The sequence below is a fragment of the Oncorhynchus gorbuscha genome, linkage group LG15, assembly GCF_021184085.1.
Source record: "Oncorhynchus gorbuscha isolate QuinsamMale2020 ecotype Even-year linkage group LG15, OgorEven_v1.0, whole genome shotgun sequence".
In the NCBI taxonomy this organism is placed as follows: domain Eukaryota; kingdom Metazoa; phylum Chordata; class Actinopteri; order Salmoniformes; family Salmonidae; genus Oncorhynchus; species Oncorhynchus gorbuscha.
The window spans coordinates 70,800,551-70,822,594 of NC_060187.1; the positions used below are offsets into that span (position 1 = coordinate 70,800,551).

Sequence of the window (22,044 nt, forward strand, 5' to 3'; positions counted from 1 at the left end):
TAACAGATCATTGTATTTCTTTATTATTCATTATTTTACAGTGAACTCCATATTAACCCCTCAAAGGAGAGCCAGACAACAGCTCCATGAGTAACACAGAGAGGAGCTGTTTAGTCCAGCTTCACACACAGCCCTCTGTGGTCCATTGGATTAAAGGAAACAACCACAATGGCGGCATGATATGGTAACCACCTAGAGAATTCTGGACAGAATACCACAGCAGTCCTTATAGCCTCTGTATCAGAGCCAAAACAATTCCCAAATGGGGAGAAATAAATCAACCTAAAACATAAAAATAATATATCATCCAACCGTACAAACATAAGAAATATTAGAAAACTATACTTTTTTTTATGTGCATGACAAAATGTAGCACTAAACTGTTTCCATCTCACGTAAATATATATAATTTCCAAGGCCTAAGATCAATTAATATGGTACTCAATGTATACAGCATTTTCAATTTCCAAAAATGTAACACGCCAAAAGTAAAGCGCCAGGATTCAGGAGTGATGAGTTTAAAACTAAAAGAAAAGTAGAATGCTGAAATATTTGTAGTCACACACTAATAAAGGCTCAGCAGTTCAGTTTAGCCAGGTTGGGTTTCCTTCACCAATCAAGAGTTCATATAATTTTTTATATAAAAAAAAAAGGTTTTAAAAAAATGTAAGGAGTCCTTAACAAAACATGTTCTAGAAGCAGTTTTAAAACAAAACATGTTCTAGAAGCAGTTGTAAAGGTGAGGGGAACCAGGAAACAAACACATACCCAACAAAAGATCAGAATAAAGCAGCAACAGGTAAGTGTGCAAAGATTCAACAATAAGTACAACATTGCATTTCTCAGTCAGAAAACACATTATACTGCAATTAATAAATCACCCCTTCCAATTAGTAGGTATTTTTTCCCCCATATAATTTCTTACATGTATATATAATATACAAAGCACTCGAGTTCAACTGAGCATTTTATATCAACGTCCAATAGCGTTAAGTCCAATGTAAGGTTAACCACCACCGATAAATTAAAAAAAGACTTCAGCAAAACAAATAAGTCATGACATCATAATAAATCATGGTGAGATGACGGGAAAAAACACAACTACAAAAGAACTCTGAGAGCCTGTGTTTTTATTCACCTGGAGATTGTTACAGACAGACACTGCATCACACAACAGATACTAGTCACTGAACCTAACCCGTCTGGCACTGTACTGTGGCTGGCTGGCAGCGCTTCAATAAGGAGCACGCACACAAGCAGAACACTCCTCAACGTTACCCTAACGTTGTGTCAATCCTACCGTAACGTTGTTACAGATAAGCATAAGCCTGGCTGAACGCTATGCTGACTAATGCAGCAAGTGACATGCAGTGTTTCCCTACACAATGCATCTACATTACTGCGGTCAGTATGATGCAACTGGTGTTCTGTTATGCTAAAGTTAATATTGCAACTAGGGTCAAGGAACTGAAAGACATTTCAACAGAATAAATAAGATTCGGAATCTCCAGGTCAACCATTGTCAATGTTATCATTGAAGAGAGACCCCAGAGAAAGATGTCCACCTGCTTTCCAACTTAAATAATAATGTCACTGGATACACACATCATCTTGACACAATGTACATCCTCCAACGAAAACAGTAGGCTGTCTGTAGCCAACTGTTCTCTCAGCTCTGGTCAAAGGGTACAAGAAGTTAGGAAATGAGCTGATACAGTCACTAAACCTCTTCAGGACACTAGTTGGGATAGGAGTTTTACTTGGACTATCTGGTGAAATCCAGAGAATCCTCAGTCAAAATGCTTCATATCTTTTGTTTTCTTTTTGAAGACTGAAGAGGTAGTTTCACATTTAAAAAGGAGATATGGAGGGTGATTGAGACACCAGTGTCGTAATAATAATAATATCACAGGAAATTATAAAATAAAAAAACATTTTAGGGAGTAAGACAAAATATCAGCCAACTCTTTCTTTCCTATGCCTACCATGTTAGGAGGCTGGCCACTGCACAGACGGTATAGTCTACAATAGAAAGAAACAACCCACACGCTGCATACAGCTCCAGGAAGTCTCAAACACTAAGAATGAGCTGTCCTCAGTCAGTCAGTCAGGTTCTCTCTCTCTCATGCTCCCTCTCTCGCCCATTTCCAGATAGGGTGCTGTGGCAGGGCAAGGCTAGCCTTGCAGGAGAGGAAGATTTGGAGAGAGAGGTAGAGCAGGTGGGTCCAGTGAGAGAGGCGAGATGGGGTAGTGTCATCAGTTCAGGTCTAAACAGCCCTATGGAGACTGGACTCCCCTGGAGGGGGGGGGGTAGATACTCAGTGGCGTGAAGGTCAAGGTGTGGTTAGAGCTGGAAGCCCTCCATGGGCCCGTCCTGTTGCTGGAAGATAAACTGGCCTTGGTTCTGGTCCACCTGCGGGGCGATGCTAGCATCCTCCTCCTCCACACCAAAGTAGTGCTCGATCAGGTCAAAAGCCTTCTGGTAGATCTCCTGATTCTCATGGCTCTGCAAGAACTCGATCTTGTCCAGACCTGACGTGGACATTTTTACATTTAGCAGATGTTATTATCCAGAGCAACTTACAGTCAGTGCATTCAACGAAGGTAGGTACGACATCTACACAGTCATTGCAAGTACAACTTTCTCAAATAAAGCAGCTATAAGCTAAAATCAGTGCTTGTAAGAAAAGCCAGCGGATACACATACGCACATGACAATACTGAGTCATAAATCACTAACAAATGGCTGTTTAAATTTGGCAGCACGTGTCCTTGCATTTCATTAGATAAGAACTACAGAGTACACTATTCACTTCACAGCAACATTTCTACTGCCATCTAGTGGAACAGTGTGTGCATTCCACTGGCTAAGTGATTATCCATAGCCTAATGACATTTCTCCTTCTCCCTAAAGAGTGCAATTGTTCCCTCTGCCTCCTTACATCAGTACATTCCTTATAAATCCACGAGAAATGTGCAATTTCAGGGAAAAGGTGGAGAAACAGAATTGAGCGTACGTCTATGGGTTGATGCCTGTCCCATTCTCTGATGGTGTGTGAATGTGTAACATACCATAGGCTTCCTCTATGAGGGCACAGTAAGGATTGATGCCGGTGCCGTTCTGCTTGGCCTCCTGCTCTCCCAGTCTCAGGATGTTCTCCAGGCCGTTCAGTGACACCTGCACTATCTTACTGTCCATCACTGTCAGCAGGTCACACATGGGCTTGATAGTGTTCAGACTAACCAGGTACCTACAGGGAAAGCAAGACAGACAGATTTACTCACATTTGTTACATTTGGTTTAGCAGATATAGGGTTATACAGGCCTGCTACACTGGGACAAAACTAGTCGAGCATGAGACTACTCACATTCATTTAATTAATTCTTGGTGTAAGCAACAAGTCTCCAAAATGATAGCCCCGGTTCTATTTTCAAGAATTTGACGTGCATTATTACCTGATCTGCTCAGGAGTGCCCCCAGAGGTAGCGTTGGTTATAGCCCACGCTGCTTCCTTCCTGGTACGGAACTCTGCCTTCTGAAGAATCTCTATCAGCACTGGGAAGATGTTGGCATCTATCACCGTCTGACCAAGACAGAGAGATAGAACAGTGAGATGACATATTATATAGACCCCCCCTCCCCCCAGAACTACACAGTTCAGATTATTCCACATTCAGCTCTATCATCAGAGTTATAAAGCATGTAACTGCATGCTTTTCATGATCAGTAATCATAAATTGATCATGGAATTTCAGATACGTGAAGGTAGACTCACAATATCGGCCACCATTAAGGGGATGATATAACAACCAAATAGTTAACATTATTTTAACAATCCCTTGAAAACAGCATGTGGTTGTCAATGGTTTTTCCAGAGCTGGGGGTCTCCTTGACCCCAGGAGGCAAATTGAACACTCTGCACCTTGTGACATTTTAGCAATAATGACCTACAGAGTGTACAAAACATTATGAACACCTGCTCTTTCCATGACAGACTGACCAGGTGAAAGCTATGATCCCTTATTGATGTCACCTGTTAAAAGGGAGGAGACACGTTAAAGAAGGATTTTTAAACCTTGAGCCCTGGATTGAACCAGACAAATGGGCAAAAGTATGGGCAAGACAAATGATGGGCAAAAGTATAGGCAAGACAAAAGATTGAAGTGCCTTTGAACAGGGAATGCTAGCAGGTGACAGGCGTACCAGTTTGTCAACAACTGCAACACTGCTGGGTTTTTCACGCTGAACAGTTTCCTGTGTGTATCAGGAACGGTCCAACACCCAAAGAACATCCAGTCAACTTGACACAACTGTGCGACGCAGTGGAGTCATCATGGGCCAGCATCCCTGTGGAACGCTTTAAACACCTTGTAATGTGCATGCCCCAACGTATTGCTGTTGTTTTGAGGGCAAAAGGGGGTGCAACTCAAAATTAGGAAGGTGTTTAATGTTCTGTACACTCAGTGTATAACTCAATGATAAAAGCCCTCAGACAACTACTTAAAACACTGTGCTACCATCAAGCACAGGTATACACACACACACACCTGGATCTGTGCTCTGTTCCCAGCTGTAATGTTAGACACAGTCCAGCAGGCCTCCTTCTTGATGGACTCCTTGGGACTGCTGAGCAGGTGTAATAGGCATGGCAACGCCGAGCAGTTCAGAATCACCTGGAACAATCAATGCACACAGCTAGGACCATGTGAAGGATCAAAACTTCACACACATCAGGGTGAAGAGACACAGCCATGTGGAGGTAGCAAGAAAATAGAAACTAGTTCTACCTGAGTCTGAATGTCATCTCCTGTCACTATGTTTCCCACAGCACGCAGCGCAGGAGAGACCACCTTATAATCACTGTGCCTGGGGAGGACCAAAAACACCAGTCAGTGTGCACCAACATCTCAATTTCTTGTGTGGGTTTGTGTCTAGTAGTACTTACATGAGTAGCTCCACCAGTCTGCGGCAGACCCCAGAGTCGATGACGGTCTGTATCTTGTCATTGGGTCCGTCAGACAGGTAAGAGAGAGCCCAGCAGGCATCAGCCAACACATCTGGGTCACTACTGAACAGCAGCCTGGACAGCACACTCAGACAGGGAGACACCTGGGAAGGAGAGCAAATAAGAAGAAAAGAGTGAAGGGAGGAAGACAGACAGAGGGATAATGGTGAAAGGAGAACATTCACTTTTTGCTAAGAGAATGGCTTTGAGAGAAACTAGTCAAAATCCCAGAGTGGTTTGTGCATTTGACAGGTGAGATCTGTTGGACTGTTAGAACTGTCCTATTAGACCCTATTACCTTGGTGAAGTCTGGAGGGGGGTTCTTCCCTCTACACAGGTTAGACAGAGCCCATACAGCATTCCTAGTTGTTGTGAGACGGTTGGATTTAGCCAGCAGCCTGCGGGAGCAGAGAACAGTTTAGTACACCTTGTTTCTCTGACCACAATTAAACTGTTAAACCTGACTAATCGGATTATACAATGTATTAGGTAATGGTATGAAACTCTACTTCTCCTTGTTAAAACGGCATGGGCCTACAGACTGATAAAACCAAGTGTGCGCACACACACGTACTGTTGTAAGGAGGGCAGGATGCCACAGTTGAGAACGTAGTCTCTGCACTCTGCGTTGTCCCCAGCGATGTTCCCCAGGGCCCACACGGCCTGAAACACACCAATCACTCATCACCTCTAACTCAGCAGCCATGCATATTGCCATTCTGTAACAGTGCAGCTATATTTGCATGCAGCTAGGAGCCATAGTATACAGTGCTGCAGCTAAGCTATATTTCCACACAAACATCAGCACCATATAGAGCTGGGCTTGGATGGCCATACCATATACTGCTACATAACCACACAGCTAGGACCATACTGGGCTGGGATTGCTTAGTGTTTGGCTACGTTAAAACCCATGGAAGGGGAGTGAATAAGAGAACACTTCAGGGAGAACAGTAGAAAATCAGAATGCAGCCACAGCGTTTATATTTAGGGAACGCAAACATAGCTGGTTTACTATTCAAATGGAATTTGACCCGCCAAGAAGATTCTATGACATCTTATTCCCATTCCTGCTAGCTATCACTGTGACCCATGTGTTAGTGTCCCATCTTGCTGCAACCCTGCACCAAGGGCTTCAGCCCCCCCAGGCTGTTCAGTCACCTGCTCCTGGACGTCCTCGTAGTCCGAGTTGAGCAACTCGATGAAGATGGGCACGGCTCCCGTCTCGATAACCACCTTGGTGTGCAGGAAGGTCCCAGAGGCAATGTTGGTCAGGGCCCAGGCTGCCTCAAACTGTGTCACACACACAGTTCACACCATGGTGACATGGGGAGCATAGTACAAGCCCTCATAGACAGATACACAGGCTGAAGAGTTATGATTGAAAGTGTCATAAAGAGGCAGAGGAAAGTTAACTCGCTATGTCTTTTGGCAGGGAGCAATACAATGCAGATGTCATGCAGACTGACTAATGCCAACAGGATGCGATATAACATCAAAGAATCTGACTTCATTTCATATATTCCGACAGCTTTCTGTTAGTGTCATTTTGTGTAGTGAATACATTTTATGATTTCTAACAGACCAAACCAAGAATTCCCAGCACTTCCAAATAACAGACAGACAGAGACCCAGCCACCTGACTCACCTGAAGAGTGCAGTTCTCACTCCTCTTGAGGAACTCCACAAACTTATTGACGACCCCTGGGGTGAGGATGACCTCATCGATGGGGGGGTTGGGCTCTGATGAGGAGGGAGAAGAGTGCATGACAATGACATCACACTACTAGCTTAAATACTTACTGGTTCATGGCTGAAAACGTGTGATGCTAAAACACTCCAATACGGTGTTGAGGGAATAGCATCAGGTCCAACAAAGGCATTACTTGCAGGCATTTGGAACAAACAACCCATCTTTGTTGTTGAGAAAACATACTATACAAGACCAAACTATGAGTCTTTCCCAAATGGAACCCTATTCCCTATATAGTGGGTCCAGGTCAAAAGTAGTGCACTAAATAGGGAATTGTGTCCCATCGGGGAATCAACCTAGATAATACAGGTGGCTTGAGCCCTGCATTGGGGGTGTTATGAATTGAATGATTCACACAGACCTTTGGAGAGTAACTTCCTGAATTTCTGTGTGGCAATCAGCTGCTGGTCTGGATCCTCAGAGAAGATCATCTGGATCATGTCTGGAGTTATGACACCTTCCTACACACACAAGCCAACATACATAAAGATGTGAATGACATACAAAACCATGTACTCTGACACTACATACACATATTGCAGGGCAAGTGGTGTAGGGCTACACCTGACAGGTTGATCACGTAAAGTGCACTTAGGACTAAAGACCTTCATCTAGTTTTAATCACAGATTGCTTTGAAAACCAAAAACTATTGTCTTGTTTGGATACTGAAGAGAAAAGACAAGTAACCACGTGTTTAAGAATATTTTGTTTCCCCAACATTCTTTGTACTTATTTTATGGAGTAATGGCATTGTCTTTCAACAGGTAACTTAGTCCCTCGGTGCAGAGTGTAGACCACGAGATTAAGAAAATGGGGCAATTGGAGTAATCGTCACTTACACCTGAGACTGGTGCAGTGGAGCTGATGTCAGGGTCCTGGACAGGGCATTCCAACATGGACTCATCGTCCGAGGGCACACACACATTCCTCCTCTTGAACAGCTGGGGGAAGAGGGAGAGGTAAGTGTTAGTCAGACACTGACTCACTACAACACAAACAAACCAAAGACAACTATAACAGGTCAATAAAAAATTACTTATATCTGGAGAAGATTTACCATTCAAAAGGCATTTACATGGTCAAATTGAATGAGACTAGGTTTGTCTCCACAGAATCGCGCAGCCTAGTGGTTAGAGCGTTGGGCCAGTAACCGAAAGGTTGCTAGATCGAATCTCCGAGCCGACAACGTAAAAATCTGTCGTTCTGCCTCTAAACAAGGCAGTTAACCCAGTGTTCCTAGGCCTTCATTGTAAATAAGATTTTGTTCTTAACTGACTTGCCTAGTTAAATAAATAAAAATGGAGAGTAGCTGATTCAGTGGTCCAGGCGTAAGAACTAGAAGCACCCTACCTGCTCTTCTCTCTTCTGTTTGCGGAGTTGGATCCCCTCCTCCTCTCTCCTCCGGCGCATCTCCTGTGGGTTCAGCGCTTTGTTCTTGTAACTCTTCATTCGGTCATTCCCTGGGCTTGCCATCTCATCTTGGGGAAATAAGGATAAACATAACGTTATCCTAAATAATCAAATATACGAACTTGTGAATTCACAGCAGCCACAGACAGGCAAACTTGACTGACTAGCTAGCTATGGTTGTTGTTAACATAGGCGCGTAATGGAAATTTAAATAAATTAAATAACTCTCGATGTGAATTTGGATTGGTTGGCCAAAAGGGGATTTGAAGAAAAACCCTGCCATGCACATCTTCACACGAAAACAGCAGTTGGGGTGAGTTTGATAGCTGATGAAGAAGACTGGTGATCAAAGAAATACAATATCAAATGTTTCTCGCTCGCTGTCATCATAATATAATCAACGTTAGATTAGTCAAGTTAAAACCAAAATAGCGTTTGATGATCTCATCTATTAGTAATCTTTGTGTTAGCTAGCGAGTCAAATAATGCCATTCCTGGCTATCTAGTTAGCTAGATAAAGATGACATGCGCATCAGCCAGCTAATGAATGTTAGCTAACATTAACCACTGTCTTGCTGCAGCGTCACATTGACATTGTTTGTTGTATTTTCTGGGGGAATCAGTCGTCTTCCAGGCTGGATATCTCCAATCGCAAAAAACCGGGTTCCTCTCTAGCAAGTAGTACAGTACGGCCTAGTACAGTGGTTCCAAACCAGCGGTACTACCTAGTAGGACCCCTGGCCTGGGGAGGGGTACCTGGCCTATCCACAGGGGGTACTTGAGAAAGCTCACGAGACCTTAGGCTTATTGGTAAAATGCACATGGTGGGGTACTTCAGGGGTACACCGGGCAGAGCAAAATTCAGTTGGTGGTACAATAACCCTAAAAGGTTGGAAGCCACTGGCCTAGCACACAGCAACTAGTAGCATGCTGGCTACCTAGCTAATACATTATTAGTATTAATTGAATTAAATTACATGGTGTTCAAAAACCTAACGTATTCGTATCGTTAGCAAAATAATACTTAAAACAGCTGTAAAATCAATTATAATAGGCAACGGTATCCAAAACTGCATTTAGACCCAAACCACAGCTTTTTAAGAGATTGTTCTTGCTAATAAACACAGCAAGCGATAGCTAGCTACATCGTTAGCTCCTTTACACCCCTCTCTGGTCCCCTCGTTTAGCAACCATCGTCATGCCAAGTTACCAGATAATTCGTGATAAAAAAATGAAAACAACAATAAAAAGGTTGTGACGTTTGTATTGCTCTTACCCATTTAAGATAAATAATGTCAGAAACTCCTAGGTATAGCTAGGTATTATTATTTCCTTCACGCAAACTCCCGAGTCCAGCTGAGAGCAATATGGCGTCTTGTATCGCTTAAAAATTTCCCAGTAACCCTCCTTGGATCAACAACCAGTGACGTCATATCCATCAGCTCAAACTGAAGGAGGAGAAGCAAACAGGGCCAGTAAAGTCAAGTTGTTAGCTAGCGAGCTAGCGTTGCTAAAATGGCATATGAATGAAAAGTTAAACAAAAACACATATATTTTGAAAGTAGTCACATAAGTCAAGCATTTGTACGGCACATCGTCCATATTCTTGAAATCGGTGAGTAATATGATGGTTAGATAGTTAGCAATCTTTCAGCGTTTTGAAGTCATGTTTTAGTCCATAGACTGACATGTTGACTAGCTAGACAAATTCAGAATAAATTATAATAGCCGAGTTAGAATTTGGCTAGCTATCTTAGCTTACAAAAATGGGAATTGCGTTGTTGCATCTTGGCTGGCAAAGCTGGGCATTGCGTTGTTTCGTTATTGGGTATATTTGGCGTAATTTGGATTGATATCCTTCCTGTTCATTCCTATTTATTTACTGACAATTAATGTTATCTTCGTTTATCTTCATTTCAGTGTTAGTGTGACAGCTGAGCACCAGAAACAACAAGCCATGCTGACGTGTGAGATTTGTGGCGAGGAATTGGTGTTGGACAAGGACATGAAGACCCATCTTCTCCTGAGCCACATGGAGAATGACATGGGCTGCCCCCTCTGTTCCTGGTCCGGAGTCGCCTACAACGAACTCCGCTTCCACATCAATACCACACACAAAGAGAAGCAGGACCATGACGGAGCAGAGGGTAGAGGTGGTCACAGTCTTGTCAGGCCCAGCTTAAGTCCTACTCCCTCTACCACCATAGTGGACAGTCACTGCAAACAAGCCATTGGTTTGTCTAGGTCTGAGGGTTCTGAAGGAGGAGTAGACAATGGGAACAGGTTTGACACCATTGGAAGAGGGGTCTCACTCAGGACATCCAATAGCACACTGGAGTCTGAGCGAATGACTGTATCCCCCCAAACTTTTAATAGGGGGGACCCTGGTGGAGGGCGAGCAGTGGCCATTGTTGAACCCACCTCTTCAGTGTCTACGGGCTTTCTGAGATCAGCTCAGGACTCCAGTAGGCCTACTAGCAGACACTGTAATGCTGAGGACTCTGTGGGAGTGGGATCCGCAGAGCACACCACAGTCAAACAGAAGCGTTTCTCCTCCCCACTTAAAGGTTTATTTTAGAGGGTGTTGTTATATCTGTCCTGGTTTGTTGTACTGACTGATATTAGGTGGTTTGTCGTACTGACTGATATTAGGTGGTTTGTCGTACTGACTGATATTAGGTGGTTTGTTGTACTGACTGATATTAGGTGGTTTGTTGTACTGACTGATATTAGGTGGTTTGTCGTACTGACTGGTATTAGATGGTTTGTCGTACTGACTAATATTAGGGGGTTTGTCGTACTGACTAATATTAGGGGGTTTGTCGTACTGACTAATATTAGGTGGTTTGTCGTACTGACTGGTATTAGGAGGTTTGTCGTACTGACTGAAATGGTTTGTCGTACTGACTGATATTAGTTGATTTGTCGTACTGACTGATATTAGTTGGTTTGTCGTACTGACTGATATTAGGGGGTTTGTCGTACTGACTAATATTAGGTGGTTTGTCGTACTGACTAATATTAGGTGGTTTGTCGTACTGACTGGTATTAGTTGGTTTGTCGTACTGACTAATATTAGGGGGTTTGTCGTACTGACTGGTATTAGGTGGTTTGTCGTACTGACTGGTATTAGGTGGTTTGTCGTACTGACTGGTATTAGATGGTTTGTCGTACTGACTGATATTAGGGGGTTTGTCGTACTGACTAATATTAGGTGGTTTGTCGTACTGACTAATATTAGGTGGTTTGTCGTACTGACTGGTATTAGTTGGTTTGTCGTACTGACTAATATTAGGGGGTTTGTTGTACTGACTGATATTAGGTGGTTTGTTGTACTGACTGATATTAGGTGGTTTGTCGTACTGACTGGTATTAGATGGTTTGTCGTACTGACTAATATTAGGGGGTTTGTCGTACTGACTAATATTAGGGGGTTTGTCGTACTGACTAATATTAGGTGGTTTGTCGTACTGACTGGTATTAGGAGGTTTGTCGTACTGACTGAAATGGTTTGTCGTACTGACTGATATTAGTTGATTTGTCGTACTGACTGATATTAGTTGGTTTGTCGTACTGACTGATATTAGGGGGTTTGTCGTACTGACTAATATTAGGTGGTTTGTCGTACTGACTAATATTAGGTGGTTTGTCGTACTGACTGGTATTAGTTGGTTTGTCGTACTGACTAATATTAGGGGGTTTGTCGTACTGACTGGTATTAGGTGGTTTGTCGTACTGACTGGTATTAGGTGGTTTGTCGTACTGACTGGTATTAGGTGGTTTGTCGTACTGACTGATATTAGGTGGTTTGTCGTACTGACTAATATTAGGGGGTTTGTCGTACTGACTAATATTAGGGGATTTGTCGTACTGACTAATATTAGGGGATTTGTCGTACTGACTAATATTAGGGGATTTGTCGTACTGACTAATATTAGGGGGTTTGTCGTACTGACTGGTATTAGGTGGTTTGTCGTACTGACTGATATTAGGTGGTTTGTCGTACTGACTAATATTAGGGGGTTTGTCGTACTGACTAATATTAGGGGGTTTGTCGTACTGACTGGTATTAGGAGGTTTGACTGACTGGTATTAGGAGGTTTGTCGTACTGACTAATATTAGGGGGTTTGTCGTACTGACTGGTATTAGGTTTGTCGTACTGACTGATATTAGTTGGTTTTGTCGTACTGACTGATATTAGGTGGTTTGTCGTACTGACTGAAATGGTTTGTCGTACTGACTGATATTAGCTGGTTTGTCGTACTGACTGGTATTAGGTTTGTCGTACTGACTGATATTAGGTGGTTTGTCGTACTGACTGATACTAGGTGGTTTGTCGTACTGACTGATACTAGGTGGTTTGTCGTACTGACTGATACTAGGTGGTTTGTCGTACTGACTGATACTAGGTGGTTTGTCGTACTGACTGATACTAGGTGGTTTGTCGTACTGACTGATATTAGGTGGTTTGTCGTACTGACTGATATTAGGTGGTTTGTCGTACTGACTGATATTAGGTGGTTTGTCGTACTGACTGATATTAGGTGGTTTGTCGTACTGACTGATATTAGGTGGTTTGTCGTACTGACTGATATTAGTTGGTTTGTCGTACTGACTGATACTAGGTGGTTTGTCGTACTGACTGATATTAGGTGGTTTGTCATACTGACTAATATTAGGGGGTTTGTCGTACTGACTAATATTAGGTGGTTTGTCGTACTGACTGATATTAGGTGGTTTGTCGTACTGACTGATATTAGGTGGTTTGTCGTACTGACTAATATTAGGGGGTTTGTCGTACTGACTAATATTAGGTGGTTTGTCGTACTGACTGATACTAGGTGGTTTGTCGTACTGACTAATATTAGGGGGTTTGTCGTACTGACTAATATTAGGTGGTTTGTCGTACTGACTGATATTAGGTGGTTTGTCGTACTGACTGATATTAGGTGGTTTGTCGTACTGACTAATATTAGGGGGTTTGTCGTACTGACTAATATTAGGTGGTTTGTCGTACTGACTGATATTAGTTGATTTGTCGTACTGACTGATATTAATTGATTTGTCGTACTGACTGATATTAGTTGGTTTGTCGTACTGACTAATATTAGGGGGTTTGTCGTACTGACTGGTATTAGGTGGTTTGTCGTACTGACTGGTATTAGGTGGTTTGTCGTACTGACTGAAATGGTTTGTCGTACTGACTGGTATTAGGTGGTTTGTCGTACTGACTAATATTAGGTGGTTTGTCGTACTGACTAATATTAGGTGGTTTGTCGTACTGACTAATATTAGGTGGTTTGTCGTACTGACTAATATTAGGTGGTTTGTCGTACTGACTAATATTAGGGGGTTTGTCGTACTGACTGGTATTAGGTGGTTTGTCGTACTGACTGATATTAGGTGGTTTGTCGTACTGACTAATATTAGGGGGTTTGTCGTACTGACTGATATTAGGGGGTTTGTCGTACTGACTGGTATTAGGTTTGTCGTACTGACTGATATTAGTTGGTTTTGTCGTACTGACTGATATTAGGTGGTTTGTCGTACTGACTGGTATTAGGAGGTTTGTCGTACTGACTGAAATGGTTTGTCGTACTGACTGAAATGGTTTGTCGTACTGACTGATATTAGCTGGTTTGTCGTACTGACTGGTATTAGGTTTGTCGTACTGACTGAAATGGTTTGTTGTACTGACTGATACTAGGTGGTTTGTCGTACTGACTGATATTAGGTGGTTTGTCGTACTGACTGATATTAGGTGGTTTGTCGTACTGACTGATATTAGGTGGTTTGTCGTACTGACTGATATTAGTTGGTTTGTCGTACTGACTGATATTAGGTGGTTTGTCGTACTGACTGATATTAGGTGGTTTGTCGTACTGACTGATATTAGGTGGTTTGTCGTACTGACTGATATTAGTTGGTTTGTCGTACTGACTGATATTAGGTGGTTTGTCGTACTGACTGATATTAGTTGGTTTGTCGTACTGACTGATACTAGGTGGTTTGTCGTACTGACTGATATTAGGTGGTTTGTCGTACTGACTGATATTAGTTGGTTTGTCGTACTGACTGATATTAGGTTTGTCGTACTGACTGGTATTAGGAGGTTTGTCGTACTGACTGGTATTAGGAGGTTTGTCGTACTGACTGATATTAGGTGGTTTGTCGTACTGACTGATATTAGGTGGTTTGTCGTACTGACTGATATTAGGTGGTTTGTCGTACTGACTGATACTAGGTGGTTTGTCGTACTGACTGATATTAGGTGGTTTGTCGTACTGACTGATATTAGTTGGTTTGTCGTACTGACTGATATTAGGTTTGTCGTACTGACTGGTATTAGGAGGTTTGTCGTACTGACTGGTATTAGGAGGTTTGTCGTACTGACTGGTATTAGGTGGTTTGTCGTACTGACTGATATTAGGTGGTTTGTCGTACTGACTGATATTAGTTGGTTTGTCGTACTGACTGATACTAGGTGGTTTGTCGTACTGACTGATATTAGTTGGTTTGTCGTACTGACTGATATTAGGTTTGTCGTACTGACTGGTATTAGGAGGTTTGTCGTACTGACTGAAATGGTTTGTCGTAGTGACTGAAATGGTTTGTCGTACTGACTGATATTAGTTGGTTTGTCGTACTGACTGATATTAGGTGGTTTGTCGTACTGACTGATACTAGGTGGTTTGTCGTACTGACTGGTATTAGGTTTGTCGTACTGACTGATATTAGGTGGTTTGTCGTACTGACTGGTATTAGGTTTGTCGTACTGACTGATATTAGGTGGTTTGTCGTACTGACTGGTATTAGGTTTGTCGTACTGACTGATATTAGGTGGTTTGTCGTACTGACTGATATTAGGGGGTTTGTCGTACTGACTGGTATTAGGAGGTTTGTCGTACTGACTGAAATGGTTTGTCGTACTGACTGAAATGGTTTGTCGTACTGACTGATACTAGGTGGTTTGTCATACTGACTGGTATTAGGTGGTTTGTCGTACTGACTGATATTAGGTGGTTTGTCGTACTGACTGATATTAGGTGGTTTGTCGTACTGACTGATATTAGGGGGTTTGTCGTAGTGACTGATATTAGGTGGTTTGTCATACTGACTGGTATTAGGTGGTTTGTCGTACTGACTGATATTAGGTGGTTTGTCGTACTGACTGATATTAGGTGGTTTGTCGTACTGACTGGTATTAGGTTTGTCGTACTGACTGATATTAGGTGGTTTGTCGTACTGACTGGTATTAGGTTTGTCGTACTGACTGATATTAGGTGGTTTGTCGTACTGACTGATATTAGGAGGTTTGTCGTACTGACTGATATTAGGTGGTTTGTCGTACTGACTGATATTAGGTGGTTTGTCGTACTGACTGGTATTAGGAGGTTTGTCGTACTGACTGGTAAATGGTTTGTCGTACTGACTGGTATTAGGAGGTTTGTCGTACTGACTGGTATTAGGAGGTTTGTCGTACTGACTGGTATTAGGTGGTTTGTCGTACTGACTGATATTAGGTGGTTTGTCGTACTGACTGATATTAGGTGGTTTGTCGTACTGACTGATATTAGGTGGTTTGTCGTAGTGACTGATACTAGGTGGTTTGTCGTAGTGACTGATATTAGGTGGTTTGTCGTACTGACTGATACTAGGTGGTTTGTCGTACTGACTGATACTAGGTGGTTTGTCGTACTGACTGATACTAGGTGGTTTGTCGTACTGACTGATACTAGGTGGTTTGTCGTACTGACTGATACTAGGTGGTTTGTCGTACTGACTGATACTAGGGGGTTTGTCGTAGTGACTGATACTAGGTGGTTTGTCGTACTGACTGATACTAGGTGGTTTGTTGTACTGACTGATATTAGGTGGTTTGATAGCCCATTGATGAATTATCAATGCATCCCATTAACAGTCCATGCTATCTGGTGCTCGCGGGCTCTGCCTGCACTTTAATCCGTCTTCAATTGCAACACGTTTTTGTAAACCTCATCAGTTTCTGAGTGTACTGACATAAGTAGGACACATGACATCATTGTCACTTGAGAACAAACACTATCTCGGAGATGGCTATGCATATTCATGGGATGAGGCTAGCAGCATCTCTCGCATTGAATACAGGCGGTTAACGTCAACAACCCTTGTCGAATATTCAAAAAAGGATTACAATAATCCACCAATCCAAAGAAAAGAGAGGCAGGAGCTAGACAGTCTTCCTTGCCGCTTTGTGGACAACGACTCCCATCGTTAGGGCAGGGAGACGTATATTGTCAGTATATAATCTTTCATTTGAGTAGAGTAGCACTTTACTGATCCCATCTTGGGAAATAGTTTTCACTCAGCATCACTAATAAATTACAAAGACAATGACAAACACATGATAAAAATGAATTAGAAGACACCTAAGAATGCACCTGCATGGTAATAGCCATAAAAGATGGAGACAAGTTTAAGATAAATACTATTGTCTATCCTACTGCTGGGAAACCAGCAATAACAACATTCCTTTTAAGAAGGCACCATAAATGAGTCATTTACACTCGTTAAAAAGCCTCATGGCTGTGGGTAGAAATGGCCTTCTGAACTGCTCTGTGGAGCTTCTGGGGAGGATGAACCTGCTACCGAAGCTGCTCCTGTGCGGCATTCAAGTGCTGTGTGGAGTGGGTTGAAAAACTCCTCGCTATGGATTGCATTAGTCTTGTCATCATCCTGTGTCTCATTGTTATGTACTGTGTGTCTTTTGTAGAGAAGCAGTTTTCCTGTCCTATGTGTGCTCTGGTCTGCACAGATGCCTTCATCCTACAGGAACATGTTGAATTGCACTTGCTAGAAGAGAGCCCAGCTGAAGGTACAGTATCTACAGTTAGACCACACAGTTCAGCACAGAACACACTGTGACTGTAGAAACTCATGACAGTCCGAGTCTACACAGTTCAGCACAGACAGAACATGAGGCACAATCCATTGTGTTAAGTCTCTGACTCTGACATAATCTGTATCTGTCTTTTCAGAGGCTGTCCTGGGGGCCACATCATCAACCGAGGCAGCATCATCCAGCAACAGCTCAGGTTTGTCTCATGCTTTTCTTCATAGGAACAAACATAGTTCAACCAAACAGAGGAAGAAGCCTGCCTATGGCAGATCTACATAGGTTGAGGCTCTCTCTCTGCCCATGTCTTACTGATTCAGGTATAATATTCCCCCAAAAATCTAAATGAATTGCAAGAGGTTTTATCTCAACAAGAATAACCTGGATGAATAATGATTTAAATACAAATGCCCCGTTGATATCCCTTTTAACCGCTGTGTGTGTCCCTGACCTCGTCCTCAGGTGGGAAGAGTTATGAGTGTCCCCTGTGTTCTGTGGTGTGTGGAGACTGCTACTCCCTACAGGAACATGTGGAGCTGCATCTTGACTATGGCACAGTCACTAGTGCAGGTATGGCTTGATTTAAACAATCATATGTGATGGGAACACAGGTTTAATTGGGATTTTGTGTTTACACTTGTGGGAATTGTCCTATAGGGTTGAATTGGAAGTGTGTCTTAAGGAAAAAATATGAAAAGCAGATGAATAACCATGGTAGCAGTTGAAGGGGAACAGTTTGACGATTATGGGGAAATTATTAGACCAAAGGTGAGGACACAACAGTTCAGACTAAATCCAAACATTAGTGTTGTTTGCATGTGCATTTTACATTTACTTTCGCTGCATTTGTAGAAAACAAAATCTGAGTATACTCTGGATACATTCAGTAACATTATAAGAATATTCCTGGGAAATGTGGGCATAGGTGCAACATAAGACAAAATAAATACAAAAGTTTGAGTGAGAGGACTAAGTGGTATCTCCTAGTGGCCACACACCTCTCTAAAGTGTGCAAATTTCCTAAGTAATTTCAATGCACTTTTGACTCATTGCACGCAGAGTCAGGGTATATGCAACAGTTTGGGCCGCCTGGCTCATTGCGAACTAATTTGCCTGAATTTTACGTAATTATGACATAACATTGAAGGTTATGCAATGCAACAAGAATATTTAGACTTAGGGATGCCACCCTTTAGATAAAATACCGAACGGTTCCGTATTTCACTGAAATAATAAACGTTTTGTTTTCGAAATTATAGTTTCCGGATTCGACAATATTAATGACCAAAGGCTCGTATTTCTGTGTGTTATGTTATAATTAAGTCTATGATTTGATAGAGCACTCTGACTGAGCGATGGTAGGCAGCAGCAGGCTCGTAAGCATTCATTCAAACAGCACTTTCGTGCGTTTTGCCAGCAGCTCTTCGCAAGCACAGCGCTGCCTATCAGCCTAATGACTGGTGTAACCGATGTGAAATGGCTAGCTAGTTAGCTGGGTGCGCGCTAATAGCGTTTCAAATGTCACTCGCTCTGAGACTTGGAGTAGTTATTCCCCTTGCTCTGCAAGGGCCGCGGCTTTTGTGGAGCGATGAGTAACGCTGCTTCGAGTGTGGCTGTTGTCGATGTGTTCCTGGTTCGAGCCCAGGTAGGGGCGAGGAGAGGGACGGAAGCTATACTGTTACACTGGCAATGCTATAGTGCCTGTAAGAACATCCAATAGTCAAAGGTATATGAAATACAAATGGTATAGAGAGAAATAGTCCTATAAATACTATATTGACGACAACCTAAAACCTCTTACCTTGGTATATTGGTCCTTCTGTAGCTCAGTTGGTAGAGCATGGCGCTTGTAACGCCAGGGTAGTGGGTTCGATCCCCGGGACCACCCATACGTAGAATGTATGCACACATGACTGTAAGTCGCTTTGGATAAAAGCGTCTGCTAAATGGCATATATTATTATTATTATTATTATATTATTATATTGAAGTCTCATGTTAAAAGGAACCACCAACTATGTTCTCATGTTCTAAGCAAGGAACTCAAAACATTAGCTTTTTTACATGGCACATATTGCACTTTTACTTCTCCAACACTTTGTTTTTGAATTATTTAAACCAAATTGAACATGTTTCATTATTTATTTGAGGCGATATTGATTTTTATTGATGTATTATATTAAGTTAAAATAAGTGTTCATCAGCGCCAGCTGTGCCAACAGAGACACTGGGTTCGCGCCCAGGCTCTGTCGTAACCGGCCGCGACCGGGAGGTCCGTGGGGCAACGCACAATTGGCCTAGTGTCATCCGGGTTAGGGAGGGCTTGGCCGGTAGGGATATCCTTGTCTCATCGCGCACCAGCGACTCCTGTGGCGGGCCGGGCGCAGAGCGAGCTAACCAAGGTTGCCAGGTGCACGGTGTTTCTTCGGACACATTGTTGCGGCTGGCTTCCGGGTTGGATGCGCGCTGTGTTAAGAAGCTCTAACAGAACCCCAACCTAAATCCCCAAACAGCAAGCAATGCAGGTGTAGAAGCACGGTGGCTAGGAAAAACTCCCTAGAAAGGCCAAACCCTAGGAAGAAACCTTGAGAGGAACCAGGCTATGAGGGGTGGCCAGTCCTCTTCTGGCTGTGCCAGTTGGAGATTATAACAGAACATGGCCAAGATGTTCAAATGTTCATAAATGACCAGCATGGTCAAATAATAATAATCACAGTAGTTGTCAAGGGTGCAGCAAGGGTGCAGACCCTAGCCCCCGACACATAAACTACTGCAGCATAAATACTGGAGGCTGAGACCGGAGGGATCAGGAGACACTGTGGCCCCATCCGATGATACCCCCAGACAGAGCCAAACAGGCAGGATATAACCCCACCCACTTTGCCAAAGCACAGCCCCCACACCACTACAGGGATATCTTCAACCACCAACTTACCATCCTGAGACAAGGCCGAGTATAGCCTACTAAGATCTCCGCCATGGCACAACCCAAGGGGGGATACCAACCCAGACAGGAAGATCAGGTCAGTGACTCAACCCACTCAAGTGACGCATCCCTCCTAGCGATGGCATGGAAGAGCACCAGTAAGCCAGTGACTCAGCCCCTGTAATAGGGTTAGAGGCAGAGAATCCCAGTGGAGAGAGGGGAACCGGCCAGGCAGAGACAGCAAGGGCGGTTCGTTGCTCCATAGCCTTTCCATTCACCTTCACACTCCTGAGCCAGACTACACTAAATCATATGACCCACTGAAGAGATGAGTCTTCAGTAAAGACTTAAAGCTTGAGACCGAGTCTGCGTCTCTCGCCCTGCCTCCATCTGTTTGCTTAGAAATTCTAGGGACAATTAGGAGGCCTGCATCTTGTGACCGTAGCGTATGTGTAGGTATGTACGGCAGGACCAAATCGGAAGATGGGTAGGCGCAAGCCCATGTAATGTTTTGTAGGTTAGCAGTAAAACCTTGAAATCAGCCTTTGCCTTAAAAGGAATCCAGTGTAGGGAGGCTAGCACTGGAGTAATATGATCACATTTATTGGTTCTAGTCAGGATTCTAGCAGTCATATTTAGAACTAACTGAAGTTTATTTAGTGCTTTATCCGGGTAGCCGGAAAGTAGAGCATTGCAGTAGTCTAACCTAGAAGTAACAAAACCATGGATACATTTTTCTGCATCATTTTTGGACAGAAAGTTTCAGATTTTTGCAATGTTACGTAGATGGAAAAATGCTGTTCTTGATATGTTCGTCAAAAGAGAGATCGGGGTCCAGAGTAACGCAGAGGTCCTTCAGTTTTATTTGAGATGACTGTACAACCATCAACATTAATTGTCCGATTCAACAGAAGTTCTCTTTGTTTCTTGGGACCTAGATCAAGCACCTCTGTTTTGTCTGAGTTTAAAAGTATAAAGTTTGCAGCCATCCACTTCCTTATGTCTGAAACACGGGCTTCTAGCGAGGGCAATTTTGGGGCTTCACCATGTTTCACTGAAATGTACAGCTGTGTGTCATCCGCATAGCAGTGAAAGTTAACATTATGTTTTCAATTGACATCCCCAAGAGGTAAAAATATATAGTGAAAACAATAGTGGTCCTAAAACGGAACCTTGAGGAACACCGAAATTTACAGTTGATTTGTCAGAGGACAAACCATTCACAGAGACAAACTGATATCTTTCCGACAGATAAGATCTAAACCAGGCCAGAACTTGTCTGTGTAGACCAATTTGGGTTTCCAATCTCTCCAAAAGAATGTGGTGATCGATGGTATCAAAAGCAGGACTAAGGTCTAGGAGCATGAGGACAGATGCAGAGCCTCGGTCTGACGCCATTAAAAGGTAATTTACCACTTTCACAAGTGCAGTCTCAGTGCTATGATGGGGTCTAACACCAGACTAAAGCATTTCGTATACATTGTCTTCAGGAAGGCAGTGAGTTGCTGCGCAACAGCTTTTTCTAAAATGATTGAGAGGAATGGAAGAGTTGACATAGGCCGATAGTTTTTTATATTTTCTGGGTCAAGGTTGGGCTTTTTCAAGAGAGGCTTTATTACTGCCACTTTTAGTGAGTTTGGTAGACATCCGGTGGATAGAGACCCGTTTATTATGTTCAACATAGGAGGGCCAAGCACAGGAAGCAGCTCTTTCAGTAGTTTAGTTGGAATAGGGTCCAGTATGCAGCTTGAAGGTTTAGAGGCCATGATTACTTTCATCATTGTGTCAAGAGAGATATAGTAATACACTTGAGTGTCTCTCTTGATCCTAGGTCCTGGCAGAGTTGTGCAGACTCAGGACAACTGAGCTTAGAAGGAATACACAGATTTAAAGAGGAGTCTGTAATTTGCTTTCTAATAATCATAATATTTTCCTCAAAGAAGTTCATGAATTTATTACTGCTGAAGTGAAAGCCATCCTCACTTTGGGAATGCTGCTTTTTAGTTAGCTTTGCAACAGTATCAAAAATACATTTTGGATTGTTCTTATTTTCCTCAATTAAGTTGGAAAAA

General features: G+C 42.8%; 2 protein-coding genes across 4 annotated transcripts in view; one reads left to right on the forward strand and one right to left on the reverse strand.

The window, feature by feature from the left end:
- LOC123997930 (importin subunit alpha-6-like) lies at positions 1–9,595 on the reverse strand. The gene is made up of 14 exons (XM_046302660.1): positions 9,448–9,595; positions 8,112–8,239; positions 7,601–7,702; positions 7,122–7,221; positions 6,656–6,750; positions 6,169–6,300; positions 5,582–5,670; positions 5,306–5,405; positions 4,948–5,111; positions 4,790–4,868; positions 4,550–4,675; positions 3,458–3,585; positions 3,073–3,251; positions 1–2,532 (listed from the first exon to the last, which is right to left on the reverse strand). The coding sequence occupies exons 1-14, from the start codon at positions 9,449–9,451 to the stop codon at positions 2,345–2,347; spliced, it is 1,614 nt and encodes a 537-aa protein (XP_046158616.1). The 5' UTR covers positions 9,452–9,595; the 3' UTR covers positions 1–2,344.
- The window catches only part of LOC123997929 (zinc finger containing ubiquitin peptidase 1), a 21,814-nt gene continuing 9,333 nt past the window's right edge, over positions 9,564–22,044 (forward strand). Inside the window, exons 1-5 of one of the 3 annotated variants that reach the window (XM_046302656.1) lie at positions 9,576–9,786; positions 10,092–10,738; positions 16,925–17,026; positions 17,190–17,246; positions 17,510–17,617. In XM_046302656.1, coding sequence (XP_046158612.1) covers positions 10,129–10,738; positions 16,925–17,026; positions 17,190–17,246; positions 17,510–17,617 — 877 coding nt within the window. In that variant the 5' untranslated portion in view covers positions 9,576–9,786; positions 10,092–10,128. Of the gene's footprint in view, positions 9,787–10,091; positions 10,739–16,924; positions 17,027–17,189; positions 17,247–17,509; positions 17,618–22,044 lie in introns of all 3 variants that reach the window. The other 2 variants (XM_046302659.1, XM_046302657.1) reach the window with 2 other exon arrangements.

Excerpts from the sequence above, each read along its gene's own strand:
- LOC123997930 (XM_046302660.1), bottom strand. Across the intron at positions 5,671-6,168 it reads ACGAGGACGTCCAGGAGCAG|GCCGTGTGGGCCCTGGGGAA; the intron begins GTGACTGAACAG and ends GGTGTGTTTCAG. Across the intron at positions 5,406-5,581 it reads ATCCTGCCCTCCTTACAACA|GCTGCTGGCTAAATCCAACC; the intron begins GTACGTGTGTGT and ends CTGCTCCCGCAG.